Source organism: Ascaphus truei, chromosome 1 (assembly GCF_040206685.1).
Source record: "Ascaphus truei isolate aAscTru1 chromosome 1, aAscTru1.hap1, whole genome shotgun sequence".
NCBI lineage: Eukaryota > Metazoa > Chordata > Amphibia > Anura > Ascaphidae > Ascaphus > Ascaphus truei.
The window spans coordinates 336,762,994-336,786,022 of NC_134483.1; the positions used below are offsets into that span (position 1 = coordinate 336,762,994).

At 41.0% G+C, this 23,029-nt stretch overlaps 1 protein-coding gene across 2 annotated transcripts in view; it reads right to left on the bottom strand.

Moving 5' to 3' along the window:
- Window positions 1-1,534: 1,534 nt before the first annotated feature.
- SDAD1 (SDA1 domain containing 1) overlaps window positions 1,535-23,029 on the bottom strand; it is a 46,989-nt gene continuing 25,494 nt past the window's right edge. The window contains exons 12-23 of one of the 2 annotated variants that reach the window (XM_075607774.1): window positions 20,798-20,855; window positions 17,731-17,789; window positions 16,081-16,157; window positions 10,613-10,710; window positions 9,115-9,191; window positions 8,537-8,657; window positions 8,304-8,395; window positions 5,440-5,630; window positions 5,019-5,103; window positions 4,236-4,397; window positions 1,815-1,908; window positions 1,535-1,765 (exon numbers count right to left, since the gene is read on the bottom strand). In XM_075607774.1, the coding sequence (XP_075463889.1) occupies window positions 1,858-1,908; window positions 4,236-4,397; window positions 5,019-5,103; window positions 5,440-5,630; window positions 8,304-8,395; window positions 8,537-8,657; window positions 9,115-9,191; window positions 10,613-10,710; window positions 16,081-16,157; window positions 17,731-17,789; window positions 20,798-20,855 (1,071 nt within the window). In that variant the 3' untranslated portion in view covers window positions 1,535-1,765; window positions 1,815-1,857. Of the gene's footprint in view, window positions 1,909-4,235; window positions 4,398-5,018; window positions 5,104-5,439; window positions 5,631-8,303; window positions 8,396-8,536; window positions 8,658-9,114; window positions 9,192-10,612; window positions 10,711-16,080; window positions 16,158-17,730; window positions 17,790-20,797; window positions 20,856-23,029 lie in introns of both variants that reach the window. The other variant, XM_075607767.1, reaches the window with a different exon arrangement.

The following is a 23,029-nucleotide window of genomic DNA, read 5'->3' on the forward strand; positions in this document are numbered from 1 at the left end:
GCCAAATATTTTCAAATCTATTATTGTTCAGCCACATTCTGATGTTCCTTTTTTCCTTCCCCCCCCCACCTTCTTTTCCTTTTTGCTGTCCCTCCTTCCCCCTGTAATCATTTTCTCTTGTGTCAATATGTATATCTTTTGATTAGTCTAATTAATTACTTGTTACAGTATAATTATATGAGAATGTTTGTTCATTAACTATATATTGTGATTTGAATCCGTTAGATTAGGGATGTCTGTGTTTTAGGAGGTATTTATAAATCAACTAGTAAATTATTTTTCTAAAAACTAAAAAAAAAAAAAAAAAACAGCATGTATGTCCTATTTGTAATTAATTTTATATGCATATGAATGTTTTTATTAGTGGTGGATATAGCAGTCCAGATATGTAACCAGGTTATATTTTGGGGGTTTCCATGAAGACACATGATGTCAGGAAGGGGTGTGTCCCAATTGTGCATGGTCACGCAGCAGTTACAGGCAAAGCTGTGGGCGGATCAGCTGTGGGCGATTGCTCTCGGCTACAGCGGGCTGTGCGCAGGCGCCAGGTAGTGTGACGTCACCGTACAAGCGTGGGACATCGTGACGTCATCGCGCTCTGGCGCAAAATCGCCCATCAGCAGGGTTTTAAAATTACTTTTTGATTTTTCTCTGGACTCGTTGATAATGTGTGATCGCGCAGAAAATGCATAGAAAAGATTTATCCTCTGCTTTTTTACTATACTGTTCAAATAAATTGTTTTATTCCCATGACCCTGCTCTCTGGCTTGCTGTGCGCTGCAATACTTTTTCATATTTCATATAATGTTACACAGTCAATGTTAACATTTGCTTGTACTTTGTGGAACGTCAACCCCACCCACTGGAATGTTAATGAGAAAAGAAAACAAAGAACTTGGTATTCACAGCAGCATTGAATCTGAACACCCCCAGTGTACATCTGCGTTGCCCCAAAGCCGGACTGCCTTTGGCGCAGCCAAAGGGTATGAGCCGTTTGCTGATATTTGGTGATGTTAAAGCGGCTCTTTTTCAAATCTGAAACTCACCAGCCCTTTTATCCCTTGTACCAAATTTTCCAAATCTATCTGTCCATGAAATGTCTGTGAATTGACTGTATAACCTCTATTCTTTTAATGTAATCATGTATTTTTATAACTGTGCCCAGGACATATTTGAAAACGAGAGGTAACTCAATGTATTACTTCCTGGTAAAACATTTTTTATAAATAAATAAAATAAGCAGTCTCATTACAGAGGGTGTGTAGTTTCATTGGCCGTCCCCACGTGAGTGACTGGCCATTCAGCTTATCACCGAGGGATGTGCAGACATCCTTAGAGAACTATATATAGAGATATCTCCATATGGAAGTTTCAGAAATTCTTTCATGTTACTCCTGAAACAAACATGTACACAAAGCACAATAATTAACTCAATAACAAATGTAGATATTTTCAATCTATGTATGTACATACTGTATACATATCTTTGCAAATACACATATATGCAAAGTTAAAGAAATGAAAAGCCAAGTCAGATATTGCTTTCAAATTTATTTGAAACAAAAGTACATTACAGATAATATTCTGTAGAAAAGCACTTGTTATTTCTTTATAAAATAGCCGGCTGCAGTAAATGTCTCAACTAAGGTGCCTACTGTATCTTTACTTTCCATGAATCAAAAGTAGCATGTGAGGTTTTGATTCAGACCTTTTTTTTCAGGCAATACATAAGAGGTTGAAGGGCTCTGCCCGTTTCATTGGTTTGATAGTTCATTCTGAGCTACACAGTACTATAGTACAGGGCTTATTAAGTTATGATCACGTTATGAGAAACTCCCATTGTCTTTCTTCCAGCAATTATTTCATAAGCCTTTTTCTGGTCTTCAAAAGTGAATCTCTCAAAGCAACCTGAAAATAAAAATAAAAATATACATAGACATACGTACTGCAAGTGTGCACGGCGTTGAGAACAGGCGTGTTTATTGAATACACGTTCAAGTAATCTTGGTGCCCCTTGTACTAAGATCCAGATTTCCTGAACGTTACTTAAGTAATAATCCTCAAAGAACAGGGCATTACTGGCTGGAAGAGTTGAAGGCCCGAGGCGAAGCCGAAGGACTTTAACCCAGCCAGGGTATTATTGGCCAGTAATGCGCTGTTCAGAGGGGATTATTACTATTATAGGCTAAATGTAGGCTTATTTTAAATTTTTCATAGAACAGACACTTTTGTAGTCATATTGATTTTTATCATCAACATGATCTTCTACATTCTTTTCCTTTTACTAAACAGTTTATTAAAAGGAAATTGTACAAACAACCCCCTTCTATTTACACAACCACACTCTCTGCAGCCCCACCATACACCCACAAAAAACACTATGCAGCCCTCCTCCACCCACTAATCACAAAACATACACTGAACACACAGCAGCCCAATTCTATATCCACAAACACACACTGCAGCCCCCTGTAAACCCACAAAACTGCAGACACACATGCACTGCTGCCCTCCTCCATCCTCTACAACACCCATTAAAACACACACACACAGTGCTGCCCCTCTAAATCCACAAAACACACACCAGCAGCCCCCCACCCTACACCCACTGCAGCTCCCATGTAAACCCACACACTGCAGAGACACACAAAACAGACTATGCTGTTTTCCTCTACACCCACAGAACACACAGCAGATAGACACAAAAACATTTCTCCGGTGCAGAGCTCTCTGCAGGCAGTGAGGGGGAGAAGTCAGTGCCTTGCTGCTGCCTCCTGTCCAAGCAGCTCCTCTGACAGAGCTACCGATTGGCTGAAAAACTTGACAGGGTGCCAAACATTCCGGGCCATTACTGATTGGATAATGCCTGGAATTTTAACCAAATCAGAGAGCAGGGATTTCAATAATGCCCGGAATTTACCAGCTTTAGCCTATAATTAAGTAATAATCCCCTCAGAACAGGGCATTACTGGCCAATAATGCCCTGGCTGGAAGAGTTGAAGGCCCGAGGCGAAGCCGAGGGACTTTAACCCAGCCAGGGCATTATTGGCCAGTAATGCCCTGTTCTGAGGGGATTATTACTATTATAGGCTAAATGTAGACTTTTTTCATAAATAATAGACACTTTTGTATAGTTAAATAGATTTTTTTATTAAAATAAAATGGTAAATACATTAAACCACCTCTATATACACTTACACTGCAGCTATCTATATCACACACTGCCGCCCCTCTGTGTACACACACACACACACACACACACACACACACAGCACCTCCTCTACACACACACACACACACCCACAACACAGCAGCTCTACACACACAAACTCTGCTGCTACACACACGCTACACCCATAAACACTGCAGCTGACACTGACACACACACACACACACACACAAACTGCTGCTACTCATACAAAAGCACAACACAACACACACACACACACACACACACACACACCAGCCACAATAAAAAATGCAGCCACTTACTAAACTTTGCACTCCCCCACCTCTACACACAACACAGCACAACACAGCACCTCTACACACACCCCCCCCCCCACACCCCCCCCCCCACACACACACAGCACCCACACAAACTGCTGCTACACACACACACACAGCACCCACACAAACTGCTGCTCCACACACACACACTACACCCATACACACTGCTACTGACACACACACACACACACACACACACACACACTGGAGCTCTATACACACACACAAACACACAGCACCTCTACACAGATATACAACAGCACAGCACACACACACTGCTACTGACACTCCCACACAAACTGCAGCCACAAAGAAACTGCAGACAGCCACTTGCTTATTTGCTTTGCAGACTCCCCCCCCCCCCCCCCCCCCAATTCAACTGAATCTGCTCAGAAAATCTGTCAGCTCGGGAGGGGGAGGAGTCAAACCGTGGCCGATACGTCCTGACCAACCCCCTGCCCTGTCTCAGAGCTTACTTCAATCAGACGAATCCCCTGCCCTGTCTCAGCTGTTTTGAAAGCTGATTGGCTGGAAATAAACACATTGAAAACTACACATTCTGCTGCTTAAATTCCGGGCATTACTGATTGGATAATGCCCGGAATTTTAACCAATAAGAGAGCAGGGTTTTCAATAATGCCCTGAATTTTTACGGCTTTAGCCTATAATAAAGCATAAGGCCCTTCACCACTCCTAATAGCCTTAAGTGTTTCTGAGAACATTACCTGCTTGTCTCTGAATGAGCGTTTGTTTTTGGATCGGACATTCTGGCTGTATCTCATCATCATGAAACTTTTATTCTTTTTTTTTTCCTTGTTGGTGGAGCTGGCATGTGGATTCATTTTCGTCTTCTTCCTCACAAACTCTTTTCTGTCTGTTCTGCCAGCCTTTTAAGAGAATAATGAACCGGATTTACTAAGCAGTCTTCTGCATTAAGACACCTTCTGACACTGAAAGACACCTTACAGAACCATTCACTTCAATGGGCTGTCAGGGGTTTTCCAGCACTGGTAGGTGTTTTATTGTTGAAGACAAAATGTTCTCTACTGACAAGTACAAAAATAGATAGTGCGTACAAAGTGTTTAGTATTTACTAGACATAAAAAGCACAGTATGAAAACAATTGAAACCTTTAAAAAAAAAAAAAAAAAAATCCTAACATATTTAAAAAACTGTTTCTCAATGCATTTGCTGACTGGAGCAGAGAGGCCCCTCAAGTAATAGAAAAGTTAATAAGGTTCTAGATGGAAGATCCTGTAGTTCAGACATAAACTGAAAGCCCTAATGTATGAAACATCTCTGAGCAGTTAATGTTTTCATCCATTCTCTAACAATACAGGAGACACAAATGTGATTTATTATGCCCTTGCAACATAATGATCGCCTAAAGTCAGCTTCCCCCTTACTATGTACAGTCGTTGAGAAACCACAAACATGCATAGAGCTTGCCAGCCCTGTAAGGACGTGCATCGTGTGTATATAGAGGTTTGCGCATACAAAGGGCTCACCAGGACTGTTGCGAGTCTTGTTTCTTTGTCAGACTTTGGCTTTTTATGCAGATGCTCAATATCTCGAAGTGAAAGCAGCTCGCCACTAGAATTACAAAAAGTACAAAATAAAGACAATAAACATGGCAAACAAATGAATGTGTTAATATATGTCAGAATTCATACCAGAGAAGAAGATCTTAACCTTATCTATTAAAGCGGCACTGACACATTTTTTTAAATGTGGCTACCGCCCCTTTTTTACACCATGTTTTCAATCCCGGGGACGTTAACAATAATTTCTACATTTACTTGCCTGTTACTTAAAATGTAAATGTAAACATTCCCCCTTTGTTTTATTCACATTTATATATTTATTCTTCAGCATCCCTTTCAAAAGCGTTCTGACATTTGGCTGCATGCAGGACATACGCATACAGACCTGCGCTCCTCATCGCTGTCTATTTCAATGTTTTTCCTTTTGTCCGCTTTGCCTGGCGCAGAATTCATTTCTTTGGCCATTTGAGCGAGACGGATTTTCTTGAACTCATCCTGGGTTAGAAATCTGCTGGCGCTGACCGCGGCTGCCTTCACTTTCCTTTCTCCCTCTGGCATAGCTTGGATTTTCTCAGCCTTCAAAATATAAACAAGACCTTATTGTTGCCCCACGTCTACCCTCATACATGCTAAAAAAAATTATAATCTGTCGGTCGCTTAATAGTTTTCTTTTACGAAAATGTTTACATTTATAATTAATGTTAATTATAATTTACACTTTTAAAAGTTCCAATAAAACAACACACACCTCAATACAAAACTTAGATATAAAACATAGGTCCTGTACACAGAGGAGGTGTGCGCACCCAGGGACAGCATTTCATAAAACGTTGTAATGTGATCTGATGGTATTATAGGCACTGGAACAGCAATACTAATCAATGTAAAGCGCAAACAACGGATTCAAACTTTCAAGGGGAACATATATTGGTTGACATGCTTCATACTGAAACAGTGACGTAGATCAGATCAAGGTGCAATACGTTTAGTTATTTATTTTTATTATTATTATTGGGGGTTTATTGGTTAAAAGAATATTTTTTCCTCCAACTACTTTTTTCCTTTACCTGTTGCCTAGGGCAGGGACCCCACTGGTTCTAATGCTGGGTATTGTTACTGTCAGTCTTCCAGTTCAGGGAAGTGAACTGGGAGTCTCCTGGTAAAAGATTGTTAACTTTGCTCCTGCTGGCCTTAGAAGAAGCAGTTGCAGCCAATGAATGAGGAGGGTAACACTGCGCACAATACCAATGTTACTCTTAATCAGTGGCCCGCCCAGGTGGTGGTTGCTTTGGCATCTTGGAAGTGCTACAAAATGAGTGTTTCATGTACAGTATGATGACAGATCAGACCATGGTAGACTTGCTCTGGGGGATCTCCAGATTAGGAAAGTGAGCAAAAAAAACAACCTGTCAGCTGCTTAAATAAATACATTTCAACGGAGGACATGGAGTGTCTGCTTCTTTTGCCACTAACGTTTCATGAAAATTTGAGCAGTTATAGGTCTGTCAAAGTAGATTATTACATTTAAATAATATTACATTATTTGACAATCTAATAAATATTATTTGTGGTTGGTGACCGCATGAGGACGTCAAGTGCATAGTTACAACATTTTGTTTGGGCAAGTAGAGAAGCACGCTATAAAGTGCTTGAGACAGAGCAAGAATTATGGTCCAAAACGCTTTCATAAAATGTTTCCTGATAAAGGATGGTCAACAGGAGAACTTTTTGAACACACACTTTGAACTCAAACATTATAGAAATCTTAGCATTGCAGTTTAGATTACAACAGTTTAACTCATTTACGAGTTACGAAGGAAAAACTCCTATTTTTCGCTTAAGGGACATGCACCTACCGCATTTTATCTGGTACTTGTTAAATATATGTCACTGTATTACTTGTATTAACATCAGTGGGTTCAACCATTTTTTGGTTGGGGATTTCGATTCTGAAATTCTGGGGAACCCCAAGCCCTGCCCCCATCCCCAGGTCTCTTGCCCCAGATCTTTTGTCTCTCTCCCCCCTCACGCTCCCTCTCCCACACACTCTCCCCCTTACGCTCCCTTTCCCACACACTCTCCCCCTTACGCTCCCTCTCCCACACACTCTCCCCCTTACGCTCTCTCTACCCACACACTCTCCCCCTTACGCTCTCTCTACACACACACTCCTCCCCCTTACGCTCTCTCTACAAACACACTCTCCCCCTTACGCTCTCTCTACACACACACTCTCTCCCTTACGCTCTCTCTACACACACTCTCCCCCTTACGCGCTCTACACACACACTCTCCCCCTTACGCTCTCTCTACACACACACACACACACACACACACACACACACACACACACACACACACACACTCCCCCTTACGCTCTCTACACACACACTCTCCCCCTTACGCTCTCTCTACACACACACACTCTCCCCCTTACGCTCTCTCTACACACACACACTCTCCCCCTTACGCTCTCTACACACACACACACACACTCTCCCCCTTACGCTCTCTCTACACACACACTCTCCCCCCTCACGCTCTCTCTACACACACATTCTCCCTCTTACGCCACACACACACACACACACACACACTCTCCCCCTTACGCCCTCTCTACACACACACTCTCCCCCCTCACGCTCTCTCTACACACACATTCTCCCTCTTACGCCACACACACACACACACACACACTCTTTAAGGGAGCCGGCTCTCGTGCTGATTTCTCCTCTCTCCTGTCAGCCGGAAGTCAACGGCAGAAGCAGGGAGAGGATAGTGCAGTGAGCTGCCGGCTGCTGCTGCACGGTCACTGCTACATGAAGGTGCCGCAGGTCTGTTTTTCAAAGCTCCCGTCCCCTGCGGGACAATAGGAAGCCCTGACATCATCAGGAGAAGCTTCCTATTGCCTCGTGTGACGCAGGAGCGTTACATTTTGCAGCGATACAGGCATCCCCTTTGGAGGTCTCTCTCAGGAAGCAGGGTGTCCCCGAAGCTGAAATTATAGGGGTTCAGCACCGGAGACCCCGTGCTTCAAAGTCATGTTAAACAGTAGTGTGTATATATATATATATTTTTTTTTTAAGCATGAATTGCTCCTTTAAAGCAGGATTTCTGCATCCTCTTACATAGCAGGGAGTAGTGCTCTATGCTAACAAAACATTAGCAATTATGATGTTCTCGTGCAGCACAAGGGCTCAGACACTTAATATGCCACCACTGTTATTCTCAGTAAGTTTCACTACTTACGACTTCTTGTTGTTCTTCATCTGACGAGTGGTGAACGTCAATCCATTCCCCATCTTCATCGTCATCACTAAGACTTGCATTCTCCCAACCATCTACAAAGACAGAGGGGGCTTTCATTTGATTGGTTTAACTCTGGCAGAAATACATTTGTTAAAGGTCAGATACAGAAGCAAACTCACAAGGACACAGTGGGATTTAAAAACAAACAACAAAAAATGATATTGCCCACTTACCATCCTCTTCAGCCTCTTCTTTTTCAACATCCAGCACCTCGGCCCCAGGAATGTAATCTTTTGCATCCAACTCTCCGTACTCATGAATTCGCGCTTCTGTGGAAGCCTCTGTAGGTTTGCCCTGCAAGCAGAATGAATTCTCTCTAGTGCATCTCCTTTGGCAAAGAGTATAAGCAGAGGGAATAGTGGCGAACTAAATAGAAACCCTGCCAATTTCATCATTTGAGGATATTCAGCAAATGACTCAAATGAGACAGGTAAGGAAGGAAAACGCTGCATGGCTACATATTAAGTTCGCGTTGAAAAATAAATCTAGTAGAGACCAAAATCAGACCAGGAGCATTTTACTTGAGAATAAAGTCTTAAATTTTTTTTTTTTTTTTTTTAAATGTTTTATCCGATCAATGTGTCCCCTGAGGTGCATGCCAAGAAGTCATTAAAAAAGTTAGTGTGCTGTTAGTATCACAGGTTAAGGGACCATGTTCAGATGGCTACTGAAAAAGCTAGTTAAACGGACATTATCTTTAAAAAAATTTTTTAAAAAAACATGGCAGAATGGTTTATGATCAATCACCCACCCTGAATTTCTTTTGCAACATGTGAGGATTTAATGAGCGGAAGAGCTGTATCAAACTTCTGGCAGACATCGATACATCTGTTGAAGAAATCAAAATAAATCACGTATTTACAATGCAGATCCCTATTTTGAAGGTTACCCTCTCCTAATTGTACCTGAAGTGGTGGCCTTTTTTGGTCTGAAATCTTGTACGCTTTATAACCACAAGTTAGCAAATAAAAGGAATCACTTTCACCTTACTTTTATTTGTCTCTCCTAATTGTATTGAATATTTTTCTAACTCATTGACGATCACTGTAAATGTTGAGACCTTATGAACATCCTTTGCATTTGTCAAAAGTAACATAAAACAAGCAATGCTTTCAGACTAAATAGACAAGACAAAACATTAAACATTATGTAATTAAATAAAAAAAAACCATATATATACATATATATATATATATATATATATATATATATATACATACATATATATATATATATATATATATATATATATATATATATATATATATATATATATATATATATATATATATATATTCACAATTAAAGAAAAAAAAAACAAAGGACCATTTTTATTATTATATTTGGGAGGGGGGGGGGGGGCGGTTGTTAAAAATTACAACTTTTAATGATCTGGAAAGACAGGTGGCTAATTTTGGCAAGGAAGTAAAAGGCCTGACCTGAATCCAAAACTTAAAAAGAGAAGGATGGAAACTGTACTGAAGTAAAACTTTGCTAAATCATATTGCTCAAAATCCTCTTTGGTCTTGAGGTTGGACTGCAAGCACCACCAGTATTGATACAGATCTCAAATTTGTAATTATAACCAGACAAAATTATGGTGAGTAATGAAGTAACAAAAATCTTCAGCCGTACATAGGGTCCATGTTGAAATGGACAAGCAGGCAAAAAAAGTGACACAGACTGCTCATTTGCATGTCAATACCCAGAATCCCTGGGTACAGTGGAAGCATTGTATGCGAAGAGATAATGTTAAAAAGCAGTGTTGCAGACCTGTGTGAATGTGAATATGCACACAAGTGGTATTTGCTAGTTAACATAATCTGACCAGGGCTACCAATAATTCTAAAAAGAAGAATATAGAACACTTTCTGCTACGACAGACAATCCTCACGGAACCATGTTGGACATCTTTAAATGTATATAGGTTAGTGATACTGCAACTAAAAACATACACCATATTTGTAATTTTATTAAAGGAATTATATAAAAGGGTAAATAACCAGGTGGGCAACTAAATTAGTATTAAAAAAATTAATAGATTGAAAAAAAAAAAAAAAATCATGAAAGCAGAAAAAACAATAGAAACCTGTGATTACCGACAGAAAAAGAAGTTGAATTTACAGGTCAGGAAATTACTTTACTTAATGTAAAATGTTTAATGCAAGAGGGACTTGCAACACACTGCATATGATTCACAGACAGGAGAAGAGAACAGTACACATCTACACATTCAATAACAAACTCACTTTTATCCTTATGCGTTTTATATTGGACCAGATCTTGTAGCAGATCTTCTGTCATCGCCAGCGGGCACCGAGCAGTTAACTCTTTGATGGCATTTATTCTACAAAAATTAAACCATGCAGTGAGAACACAGATCATCACAAACAGAATGAGGAAGTAAAGGGAGATCAGGGAGGCTCCTTGGCATAGGGTTTTAAATCTACAATTAGCAAATAAAAACACATCTTCATGTGAAAATAAACAAACATATAATTATAGAAGTTCAAAGTTGCTTTAATAAAATAACTCCACTGATAAATATGTTAGCAGAAAATGAAAAACAGACACTACATAATGATTAACATTTGTTTTAGGGAATGTAGAATTTATTTTTGGACCCTAGCAACATGGTCAGTAATCGTTCAAAGCGGACATCCGAGGGCAAATGACTCCTGTTGATCTTTAGACTATAAGACCTCCAAAACGACCACCAAAAGAGAGACTGACTAATATGATGAAACTGTGCAAGTATGAACCAGCAAGGGATGGGTTCAAGTTTGAATGCAGCATTGACCTTCCCTGAAGATAAGACATTTGCAACATGTTTACCTTGACTAACCCAAATCTGCTAAAAACACATAAAAGACCATCCATCAATCTATACTAAGACACAGTAAGGAGATAACATGAACAGGCTGACAAAAAGATACACACAGTTAGTGCAGAGGAAAACCGAGTATGCATGATTTGAGAAAGAAGTAGAGATACTGTTATCTATATATGTGTACCGAGTATGCATGATTTGAGAAAGAAGTAGAGATACTGTTATCTATATATGTGTACCGAGTATGCATGATTTGAGAAAGAAGTAGAGATACTGTTATCTATATATGTGTACCGAGTATGCATGATTTGAGAAAGAAGTAGAGATACTGTTATCTATATATGTGTGCGGTGTGTGGATAGAGATAGATAAATGTACAATGGCGAGAAAGAACGTTTGTGAAACCCCCCTTAGGATTCACACAAATTTCAAATCTAAAATGTTATTACATTTTAGTCCAAGTCCTAATAATAGATAAAGATAACCTGATCAAACAAATGGCACAATAACCATGATACTTTTTCAACATTTATTTATCCACAAATGATTCAACATTCAATAGCCATGTGTGAAAAAGTATGTGAACCTTTAGATTCAGTACCTGGTGGCACCCCCTTGAGCAGCAATGACTTCAGCTTAGTGCTTCCTGTAACTGCTTGTCAGTCTCCTTGCAGAACGGTTTGAACTCCATGACATTTGAGGGCTTTCTTGCTTGTACAGCTCGCTTCAGGTCTTGCCACAACATTTCGATGAGGTTTAGGTCCAGACTGACTAGGCCATTCTTAAACTCGTTAAAAATGTCTTCCTCTGCACCCACTCTTTTGTAGATCTGCTTGTATGTTTAGGATCATTGCCTTTCTGCATGACCCACTTTCATTTCAGCTTCAGCTCACAGAATCTCCACTAGAATCTTCTGATCCAAGAATTCTGCATTGTTTATGCCAATGATGGCAAGCCGTCCAGGTCCTGAGGCAGCAAAGCAGCCCCGAACCATCACACCCATGACCATGCTTGAAAGTTGGTTCTTGTGTTCAAAGGCAGTGTTTGGTTTTCGTCAAACACAAGGTTTCTCATGGAGTCCAAAAAGTTCTAGCTTCAACTCATCTGTCTAGAAAACATTATTACAGAAGTCATGGATCATCTATGTGCTCTTTGGCGATCTTCAGATGGGCAGCAATGTTCTTTTTAGAGACCACTGTTTTCCTCCTGGCTATCAATCCATGAACACCATTCTTGCTCAGTATTTTTCTGATAGTTGAGTCATGAACACGCACATTAGCCAAAACGAGACTGGCCTGTAGATACTTGGATCTTACTCTAGGGGTCTTTGTGACTTCTTAGATGATTTGCCGGTTTGTTCATGGAGAAATTTTGGTAGGACGACTGCTTCTGGGTAGTGACTGTGGTTTTGAACTTTCTCAATTTGTTCCACAGTGGATTGGTGAAGCCCCAAATCCTTAGAAATAGTTCTGTAACCATTTCTAGACTGATCAACACTAAGAACTGCTTAAGGTCCTGAGAGATTTATTTTGATCGTGGCATGACATGTTTCCACACACCTGTATGATGAAGACCAAACTCAAAGTTTCTGATCTTTATACAGTATAGGGTGGGACTTCCAAACTCATCCCTGAAGATCTACCTACTTAAACATATGATTCAAATGATCCTCTTTAATTTAGCAGATAAAACCTGTGTTTCACTTACTTTTGCACATATCCTGACTCTTAATTACTCATTGTTTGTCTAATTCATACATCATTTTGTTTCAAAAGACATGGAATTGGTTAATATATTCCATATTGGACATTTACGAAAAGAATGGTTTTAATTCAAGAAGGTTATTGTCACAGGGGACCAGGTCTTTACGACCAAAACTACCGGGATTCACTATCACTGTGACAAGACAAGGAAGGTGAACAAAACAGAGTTCCTTCATGCAAAGCCAGCAAACATGCAAAATACACAATAAAACATACAATTACCCACTGGGGACCTGGGGAAAAGATTCCAGCCTCGACTAGGTGCAGGGGCCTGCTTCAGGCACGTGTACCCTGTCAGCTTCTCGTCCTGATACACAGAGGGCTATACACACAAATAGCCCCTCTGGTTCTCCGCCAGTCAAATCACAGTCACCAACTCCCAACCAGAGGTTCACTGAAAAGGTATATGCCTCCAGAGCTGGCCCTCTGCTTGGCTGGGCATCCTGGCACAGTATATGCCGAGTGCTCTGCTATTCCAAGCAGAATAACTTTGAAAAGCCCACCACACGCTTCACCGGACCAAGCCTGGAAGTTGGCTGGTACTCAGATCGGCCGCACTCCTTGGATAGCCCTTGGTGGCTATCTTTAAAATGGAGCACAGAGCGCCGACCAATCAGAGCACAGATTCTCCGATCACAGCCTATCGCAAGCTGGAGGCTCGTCTGGCTGCACCAGAGGAGGGGGCATGTTTAAGTGTTCAGGGCAGCCCTGTGATGACGAGGATGCCGGTGAGCGGGAAATTCGAACTGGCCATTGGGATCCGTGCCTACGAGCTCTGTCTCGGCAATGCCTTCCCATGGCCAGCCCTATACCGCCCACTGGGTAGGCTCAATAGAGTCTCGAGGAATAAAGGGTCCTCTGCCATGAGACCATTTCCCAGCCCCGGTTCTCCACCCTTCCCTGCTCACCAGATGGTCCAACACTTAACCACTCCCATCCTTCCTTTTGTTCCACCATCTTTTATGCAGGCACCTCGGCCAAATCGGAGGAAACAAAGCAGAAAGAATCTGCTGCCAGTGCTCAAGGGCCAACAAGCGTAGAATGTCTTATTCTTAAGTCCTAATGACACACGTTTGCAGCATATAAATAAACACTCTTATCAAGCATATTAAGCGGACCAAGTGGAGCAGGCTGGGGGAGGGGTGGTGTTCGGTGACGCTAAGTCGCCGACTATCCTAAAGAAGAACAGCCTGGCTAACGCTAAGTCACCCACAGCCCACTCTGCCAATGAAGATACCTGCTGTCACGCTGCTTGATCCGGTATAACCACGGAGAGATGAAGGTGAATCACCGGAGTGAATGCCTGCAATGTAGTGTGTCCTGGAATCCACGTGCTACCAGCAGGAGTACCGGAACAACCAAACGAAGAAGCGGCGCACTGAGGTAAGTAGGGGACCACATGCAGCTCTAACAAAAAACGACTATTTTATTGAAAAAAAGGGAACAAACATCACGAAGCTAGGAACCTCTGATGCATTTCATCCCGCAAGGGACTTTGTCAAAGAGTGGTAAACCATCTACATACTCCTCTATATACCACCAACTAGACTGTGATAGGTTAACAATAAATTGGTTAAGGACGGCAACTCCTTCAAACAGCTGCAAATTAATTAATGAGACTGCCGTTCCATCTATACAGGCATAGTGGTGTATAAGAGGGGAGAGAGGGATAACAACATACAAGTGTATACATAGTACATTTAGACAACAAATAATGATAAACAACTTATTGCAAAACTACTGTAAGATAGTGTAAACAGTAGTAGCAAAAAATAATATAAAACCAACATACAAGCGACATGAGTAAAAACAAGGAAAGGATTAGAATAAAGAAATAATATTGAAATAAACTAATCAGAATAGATAAGAGCCAGGGTGATAGATAAAGAATCAATAATGTTAAAATATATAATATAAAAAGAAAGAAATAACATAATAAAAAATAATAAATAATAATATAATTAGAATAATAAAACAATAAAGAATAACACATATATAATAAATCAGTCAGAATCACTAAATATAATAATAATTATATTAATCATAGAATATTAACCTGTCTTAGATCAATATAATAAGAGATTGTCAAATGAAAGCATGAGTAAATAATTAATAATATCATACCCATATTAGAGATAAAAATAATAACAAAAAATGATAATATATCAAAGTGTAGATAATAATCAGTATAGTGAACAAAATAAATGATATTAGTAATATCACTAAAGTAGAATACGAAAAAGATAAATGCACACAATAGTGAAAAAGCGTAATAACTAAACATAAAAAAGAAAAAAAGAAAGAAAAAAAAGAACAAAAGGGCAGCATGTATTCATATTAAACCAAACCTATAACAATATAATTACAGTAAAAAAATCAATACTTAAACATTCTTCATTGGTTAGACTAGGAAGTGCTTAAGCTCCCAATTTGTATTTATATCATTGGGATGCAATGTGTTCATGATCAAACGCTTGAAAACATCTCACATCACGTGAGTGGAACTACACAACACAATTATTTTATATTGATCATTTAACACTTTTACACTATAAATTTTCTCTTTTATCTCCTTTTATACCCAATTGGGAATCAATTGCACAATGACATCCGCTGAAAAGTGTTTCAAGGGAAATTGGAAACTCCCTATCTGCGAGCTGTATTTATTCACCCCACAAATTGGGTTGTATAATTATTTTTATTCTAAAATTTGCACATTTCACTCGTTTTACACCACATGGATTTATTTCAGTGATTTACACTTTTTGGTTCAGTAACCGTTCAAAGCCTTAAATACTATGTGTGAACATAGCTTTTCTGTAACATCATAAAATATGTGATTCGGTTTTTACCCTATATTTGCAAAGTGTTACTAACAGGAACCGCAAATAAATAATCTACTGAAGATGAATTCGTTATTTTTCCAGAAATTTGGGAAATGCCGATTTGAAAACTTGAAAAACGCGTAGATGATTAAAAATAAGCTTCCATATGGTGACATTAGGAATATCAGAATGTAATTTAAATACGGTTAAAATACGCAGTTTAATATCCACAAGGTATTCACTCAGTGCACTAAACAGCTGTTAGGGCTGAATTCTGTCTCTCAAATACGTCAACTTACCCAACAGTCATCACCTCGCCAGAGTTTCTGTCGGTAACAAAGTTGTTCGCAATGGTCATCAATACAGATTGAGCAACCTGGAAAGAGGAAGATGGGAAAAAAAACCTCAGAGAAGAATGTTAACCACGAACATATCTAGAATGATCCCATTTGTACACTGACTATCCAAAATGCAGCCGTGGTCAAATCTGTAGCAATTTCCCCACCCAAATTCGATTCCCTGCGAAACATTTGCCAAGCCTCAAAGGGCTAAGAATATCACCAAACTAGTGGGCTTTCAGCTAAATATCGTCAGACCACGAGCAAAACATGGTGCGTGTGCTGCTTATAGCCGCAGCAGTAAGTGATTATTTAGCAATTTTAGAATTAGAATATTGGGCCAAATTGCAACACACTGACTTAACGCTTGGTGAATCGCTTGTGAACGGACTAGGTCCCAAGTTTTTTGTGGCTGAAAGGGGCAAATTTCGTCTGGTTCGCAACCTAGGGAGAAAGTTTTGCACACCTCTAGGTTTGAATATACTGTTTATGAAATGCAGATATCTGCCAATGTCCCAGATCAGTACTTTTTGCAACAGTGGGGAAACAATTGAGATGTTGCTTTAGTTCTGTGGGACTCCTAAGCGAGCTTGGGTATTAAAAAACTTAAAATCTTCTCTTTTTTTATAGAGGATTGAAGCAGGGGGTCTCCCAAGCTGAACCCCATTAATTTCAGCTCTGGGGACCCTCTGCTTCTGGAGACATGTACCTCCATAAGCAAGTGCAAATAGCCACTCTGCTCGGCTACCAGGGATCATGAAATGGCCACTATTCAACGCCCCCGTGCCCTGCTGACCAATAGAAAGCTGTGCTGTCATCAGGTTCAGCTTCCTATTGGTATGTGTGACACGGGAGCTTTAAAGTTTAAAGCCCAGCTAGCTCGGCCGGAGCTGCTACCGGCACCTATTACAGAGGTAAGTATTTCCGGAAGCAGGGAGTCCCCGGAGCTGAAATTAATGGGGTTCAGCTTTGGATACTCCCTGTTTCAATCCAAATAATATATGTAGTTAAAAGCGCTTGGATTGCTCTTTTAAGGCATAGAAGATTTGACGTTTTGGGAGAATGCGGGGGAGAATTGTGTCATGCTGGAATAACGCTGTCAGTAAAGCGAGGAGCAGTAAACTACAGGCAGAGGATAAGGGAGTGGCAGACATGCAAGCATTCAAAACATTGCTGGACTATACAACCCACAAAAGTGCTTCACGACCACTAAAAGAGCGCATGCATTAAAAAGGTGCAACAGGTGGCTGTAGGGTGGATGTATGCAAACATGTTTAAGGGGATGTGTGCATGTACATTTGTGTACTTCAAGACAACTGTGTACATGTCAGGGGGAGACAGCAAGAGGTATGCAAGGGCTGCAACACTATACAACCACCACTTTCCATTGTTTGTACAACATTGGAATTTTTGCAGCATTGCTTTATCAATTGTGAAGGTTTTGCATTTATGCGTTTCCGCTTATTTTGCCTTTCGTATTGGGAGATATACATTCTAAGCAGCTCAATTAAAACACTTATTTGCTAACCAAAGCAACATTTAATTTACTCTTACAAAAGCCATTTTTTTGTGAAATAAGCTTTTTAAAGGGGAAAAAACCGCATGTCTTACCTCCGGAGGGACCAGCTGGTGAGTGGCTTGTGCAGCAAACAGAAGAATCTTGGTCACCTCTGGATGATAGTAAAGTGTGGTCAGTGCAGTCAGCGGTCCTATTAAACTACACACACAGCTTGTGTGACTCTTTTTGCCAGTGGTATACAGTCAAAATGTTCCTGATGTATTTATTCTATTATGACGCTGTCCAAGATTGGGCATCAGAGGGAAAACTTAAATAAGATTAATAAGATGCAAAAGGATAGTAACATCTGCACATTACAAGGTCGTGTTTAAAAACACAATCCCCACAAGACAATGTTTGTTTTTAACCTCAACTGATCCAGCGACCTGTAAATGACTTTTAATTTTTACTTCTGGTGTCACCAGGGCCGGAAACAGGAGGGGAGGGGAAGAGAGCAAAAAAAAGTATTCTGGGCCCGGAGGCTGCGGGGGGCCTAGCCAGAGGTCAGGCCCAATTTCTGCATCCAGCTGCCGAGCCTCTGGTTGCAGCAGCCAGGGCCCAGGGTCTCTCCAGTTGCTGCCTGCCTCATCCAACACCAGCCCTCTCCCCCCTGCCGGTGCGTGCATAGGCAGGCAGCAGCTGGGAGAGCCTGGGTCCTGCAGCAGCAACCAGGGGTAAGTGGTAATTGTATCCGGGGGTGGGAAGGGAGAAGTAGTAGTAGCAAGAATAATGTATAAATGTATAGTGCTGTGTAGGTAAACAGGTTTGGTCATTAATGTGATGTGTGCCCCACATCCTTTGTTCGATAGTCAGCAAATGTACTTTCTTCAGTAGTCTCTTACAAAGAAAGACTTGAGAGAATGGCCATTACTCAACACACAGAGTGCAACTTATCGAACAATCTTTAGGGGTAAAAACAACAGGGATAGACCGCACTCAAAATTGGTACCAAAAAATTATGTGCAAGATGCACAAGGGATCAGGGAGGACCCTATTTCCTCCAAAGTATAAATTGAAGAAAGGGGGGGGGGGGTGAGTTCCCAGCACTCACTGACGAATAGAAAATTAAAGAGATCAAATGTAGGATATGCAAAAAAATAAATTTAATGAATGTATGAATCAAATGAAGCAAAGAGTGTAAAACTTGGATCACGCTACACACAAACAAAATATCAATGAGGTACAAAAATAACTCACAGTGACTGGGGAAAGGGAGATACCAGGGATAGGGAGGGAAGACAAGGGAAACCACAAATGGGGGGGATGGGGAGAACGCAAATAACAGGGAAGGTAGGGAGGCAAGGTTTTGAGGCAATGGCCCCTTCCCAGAGGTACTTCCCTTCAACCCTGTGAAAAAGTAGCAACAACTCCCTATCAAAGTAGTAGTATCAATACCATATACAGATGAGAATAACAGTCACTTAAGCTCCTAATGAGCAGTGCAACAGAATAATCAATCTGCCATTAAATATGCCTACGGCAATAGTCCAGAGAATAGCAGAGCAATCAATGTATCAGACAAGGTGTCTAAGGCAATAGTCCAAAGAATTCTGCTCCAAGAAATCAATCAGAGCAATCCAAATATCAATCAATGTGCATAAGGCAAGTGTCCAGAACAATCAGCAAATGAGGAGGGAACATAAGTTATGTTGTATACTGCACATCAGTTCAGATGTCACGGTTAGGAGATCCTCTCTGCTTGTGCTTCGATAGCCCTATTGCATATGCAGGAGGAGGACAAGCAGAGCGGATCTCCTAACCGTGACATCTGAACTGATGTGCAGTATACAACATAACTTATGTTCCCTCCTCATTTGCTGATTGTTCTGACATTATGCACATTGATTGCTATCTGGACTGCTCTGATTGATTTCTTAGGCCAAGTCCCCAGTGGTCACGGTGGCGTGCACCCCAGCACAGCCGTCTATGGCTGCGACGCGTACGCTGGCAGGGAAGACAAGAATTTTGTCTTCCCATGCCGCGACGTGGTCACGTAGCGACGCGCAGCCAATGGCCCCCCGCGCTCATCTACAGACCGCGGCTGTAGATCCAAGTTTTGCACTTTTTGCTTCATTTGATTCACCAAATTATTTTTTGGCATAGCCTTCATTTGATATCCTTGATTTCTATTCGTCAGTAACTGCTGGGAACTCTTCCCCACCCCCTTACTAGTCTTTAGGGGTAGTTCGAGACAAAGCACCATTTTGGGCCGTTTTGAGACTAATATCGCTATAGACTTCGACAGATCTAGAATAAGTTTTCGTCGTCTATTTACAGAAAAATGGAGAAATGGCTTTCTATTTTTGTTTCAAACTTCGGCAAAACCCTACTATTCTTCCTTAGTGTACCCAGCTCTAATTTGGAATGAAAATCATTGTTCCCTTCTGCAGTACATAAGTACCATGCCATAATTATGATGCTAGAGACATATAATCTTAAGGCACTTTGTGTTACAAATAAGGCATCAGCCAGGTAGGGAGCAGGTGCGCTGCGCCCTGCTCGGCCGGACGATTCGTGGCCGGCTAGGTGTGCGCTTGTCTACGACGTCACAGAGCTGGTTCGCCCTCATTGGGCGAACCGCTCACGTGCCGAACTTGCGAGCGGCAAAATCAAATTTGCTTGCTCTGCAAGCATCTAAGCGCCGCGCAGGCACTTGCTCACGCTGACCACACACATTGCCTCAAAGTGTTTCAGAGCAGCCAGCGGCCAGCGAGGCCTAAGAGTATTCATTTCTCGAATAGAAGCAGCTCCAAAAGGCTATACATCAAGTATGAAATACATAACTCATATCAAAGTTTTCACCTCTCAAGAAGTATTATATATATGGCTTATCACCGATGTTGAATGCCCTGTCTGCGTGGAACGAAGACTGACTCGCACTTCAACAGTTACACTGCACTGTGGAAAATCACTGTCCTTACCAGCTGTGGCTTGTGAAGGTGAAAGCTACAACTAAAACGCTTGCTGTGAGTATCGGCCAAGCTGCACCGGACAACAATTGCTTTGCAGTAGTTTATCTGTCCAGACAAACTTCTAGGCAAGCTTTGTACTACTGTCAGTAAAAGATCTGTGTGCATCAACAAGATCTAAGTGGAACAAGAGTGCAATAAGATGGCTTACCTCTTTGGTGCGGCTGCAGAAATCGTTGTACAAATGGATAGAAATTAAAGAGAAAAAGCTGCAGGAGAGAATTGTTTATATTCAGTAAATGAGATTTAACAAAATAGTCAAGCAAACACTTATACTGAATTATTTTCTAAAAAAAACCAAAGCCCTATATATTAATCAACATCTTAGCTCATGTCTTTTTTAGTGGATTAAAAAATATATATCATCCATTTATTAGATTTAGTATTGTTTTGGATACACACACACAAAAAAAATCCACTGTTTTTTGTTTGTTTTTAGTGTATTCAAAACAAACATGATTATTGATCGATACATGCAAAATAATAAAGTCTGGAAAGGTTCAAGCTGCAGCGGAGCTTTGGCACTTTATTATTTATATAGCACACGGGGTCATGCAGTGGACAGCATATTGGCAACTGATATACTGTATATACACAGGGTTAAGTGTGTATACAAAGACCTTCAACCAATGGAATATAATAGTCCATGAAAAATCTAAATACAACATTGTGTAACTTCAATATAGTAAATTAATAATAATACGAATCCTAATCGGGTATTTACAAAAATGTATTAAAGTCCAGGAAACTGAAAAGCTTCATTACGAAATATAATTGTAGAGCGTGCAATTCATTTAAAAATGGTAACACACACACACACACACACACACACTTGCAGAAGTATTCACCCCTTACCAATATTTTGTTGAATTACAAATAATGTATGCATAGTTTTACAAACAAACTTTTTTTTTTATTCAAAGCTACAATGCTGTAGTGGGTAAACTGAACAGTTATAGGAGGAGGTAAAATGTCAGCAAATGAAATGTCCAAAATTACATTTACTGGTTGCATACTGTAAGTATTCAGTCCCTTAAGTCGGAATTTGGTAGAAGCAGCTTGTGCAGCAATTACTGCCAGGAGTCTCTTTGGATCGGTCTCTCCTCGCTTTGCACAGTAGCATGGTGACATTTTTGCCTATTCTTTGATTGATGGTTCTTGTACCAACAGGATGTTGGTCCTTCTCGTATTTATGGTAATGGTTATTTTGGATTTTATTGAACACGGGGATTGGTTTTAATTAGTCCATTACTCGCTGCAGGTATATAGGGGTGGGATCTGTGCGACGTCCCCCCGGATGAAGCATGGGTGCGTGCCAATCGCGTTGAGGTTAGGTCGGTGTATAAAGAAAGAAATGTGACGTGCGCAAATAATCTTAAAGTGAATTAAAAAAGGGAGTGAAAAACCCTATTAATGTGTGTATACAAGCGAATAACCACTAAGTAAGCGTTACAGTAAATACCTGTAACACCCCTACCCCCCCGGCAGCAGGAGATAGGGTGTACATGTGTGTGAACAGGGTTCCGCTCCGCTCCCGATGGGATTAGAGAGTTGGCTCCCGGTTCGTTACCTGTGATCTCAGGGTTCCTTCTGGCAGGTTCAGGCCTTGGCTGTAATGGAGGATGAAGTGGTGGTTGTGAGGACAGGACAAGAAATAGGGCGCCAGGATCTTTTGCAACTCAACTAGGTTTATTGTCACACAGCATAATAGCAACATGGTCAATCTCTGCATACATCTCAGCCCAGGGGCATAACCCCTTCCCTGGGCAGGATAGCACTAGGCATCTTCAGCCATGAAGCAAGGCAGGAAATACCAGCAATGGTAATACCCCCTCGGTCTCCTCTCAGCATCCCTCCGGGGACCCAGGGGCTTTATCCCCTCCCTGGGTAGGACAGGACTAGACATCCCAAGGTGTTGTGGCCCTCAGGACAGTCTAAACACCCTCACCCCTCTAAGGGACAAGGCAGGAACACACCAGCCCCAAGACCATGGGTGGAACAGAACACAAAAAGGAGGAACCCTACCTTTTATATCTGGGGAAGGGTTAATCCCTCTTCCTCAATATCAGGGCAGGCCCAGCTGCCATCACAGGCCTAGTCAGCCCACCCCCTTTATTCTAGCAGCTTCATAAGCCCAGACTTCTGCCCGTAAGTTGCTACACAGCAACTGAGATGTGACCAGCTCACTATTAACCCCAGAACTGCCTGCTCTTACCAAGACTTATGTGCCAGGCTGGGGGGAAATTAATGAGGGGGCTACATACACATAAAAAATTAATATATAGCTCAAGTGAATAAAGTGTAACCACAGTAATACAAATATTATTTATGACTGTGATGGAGTAATATTAAAGTTAAAATCGTGAAAGCGTGCGAAAAAATA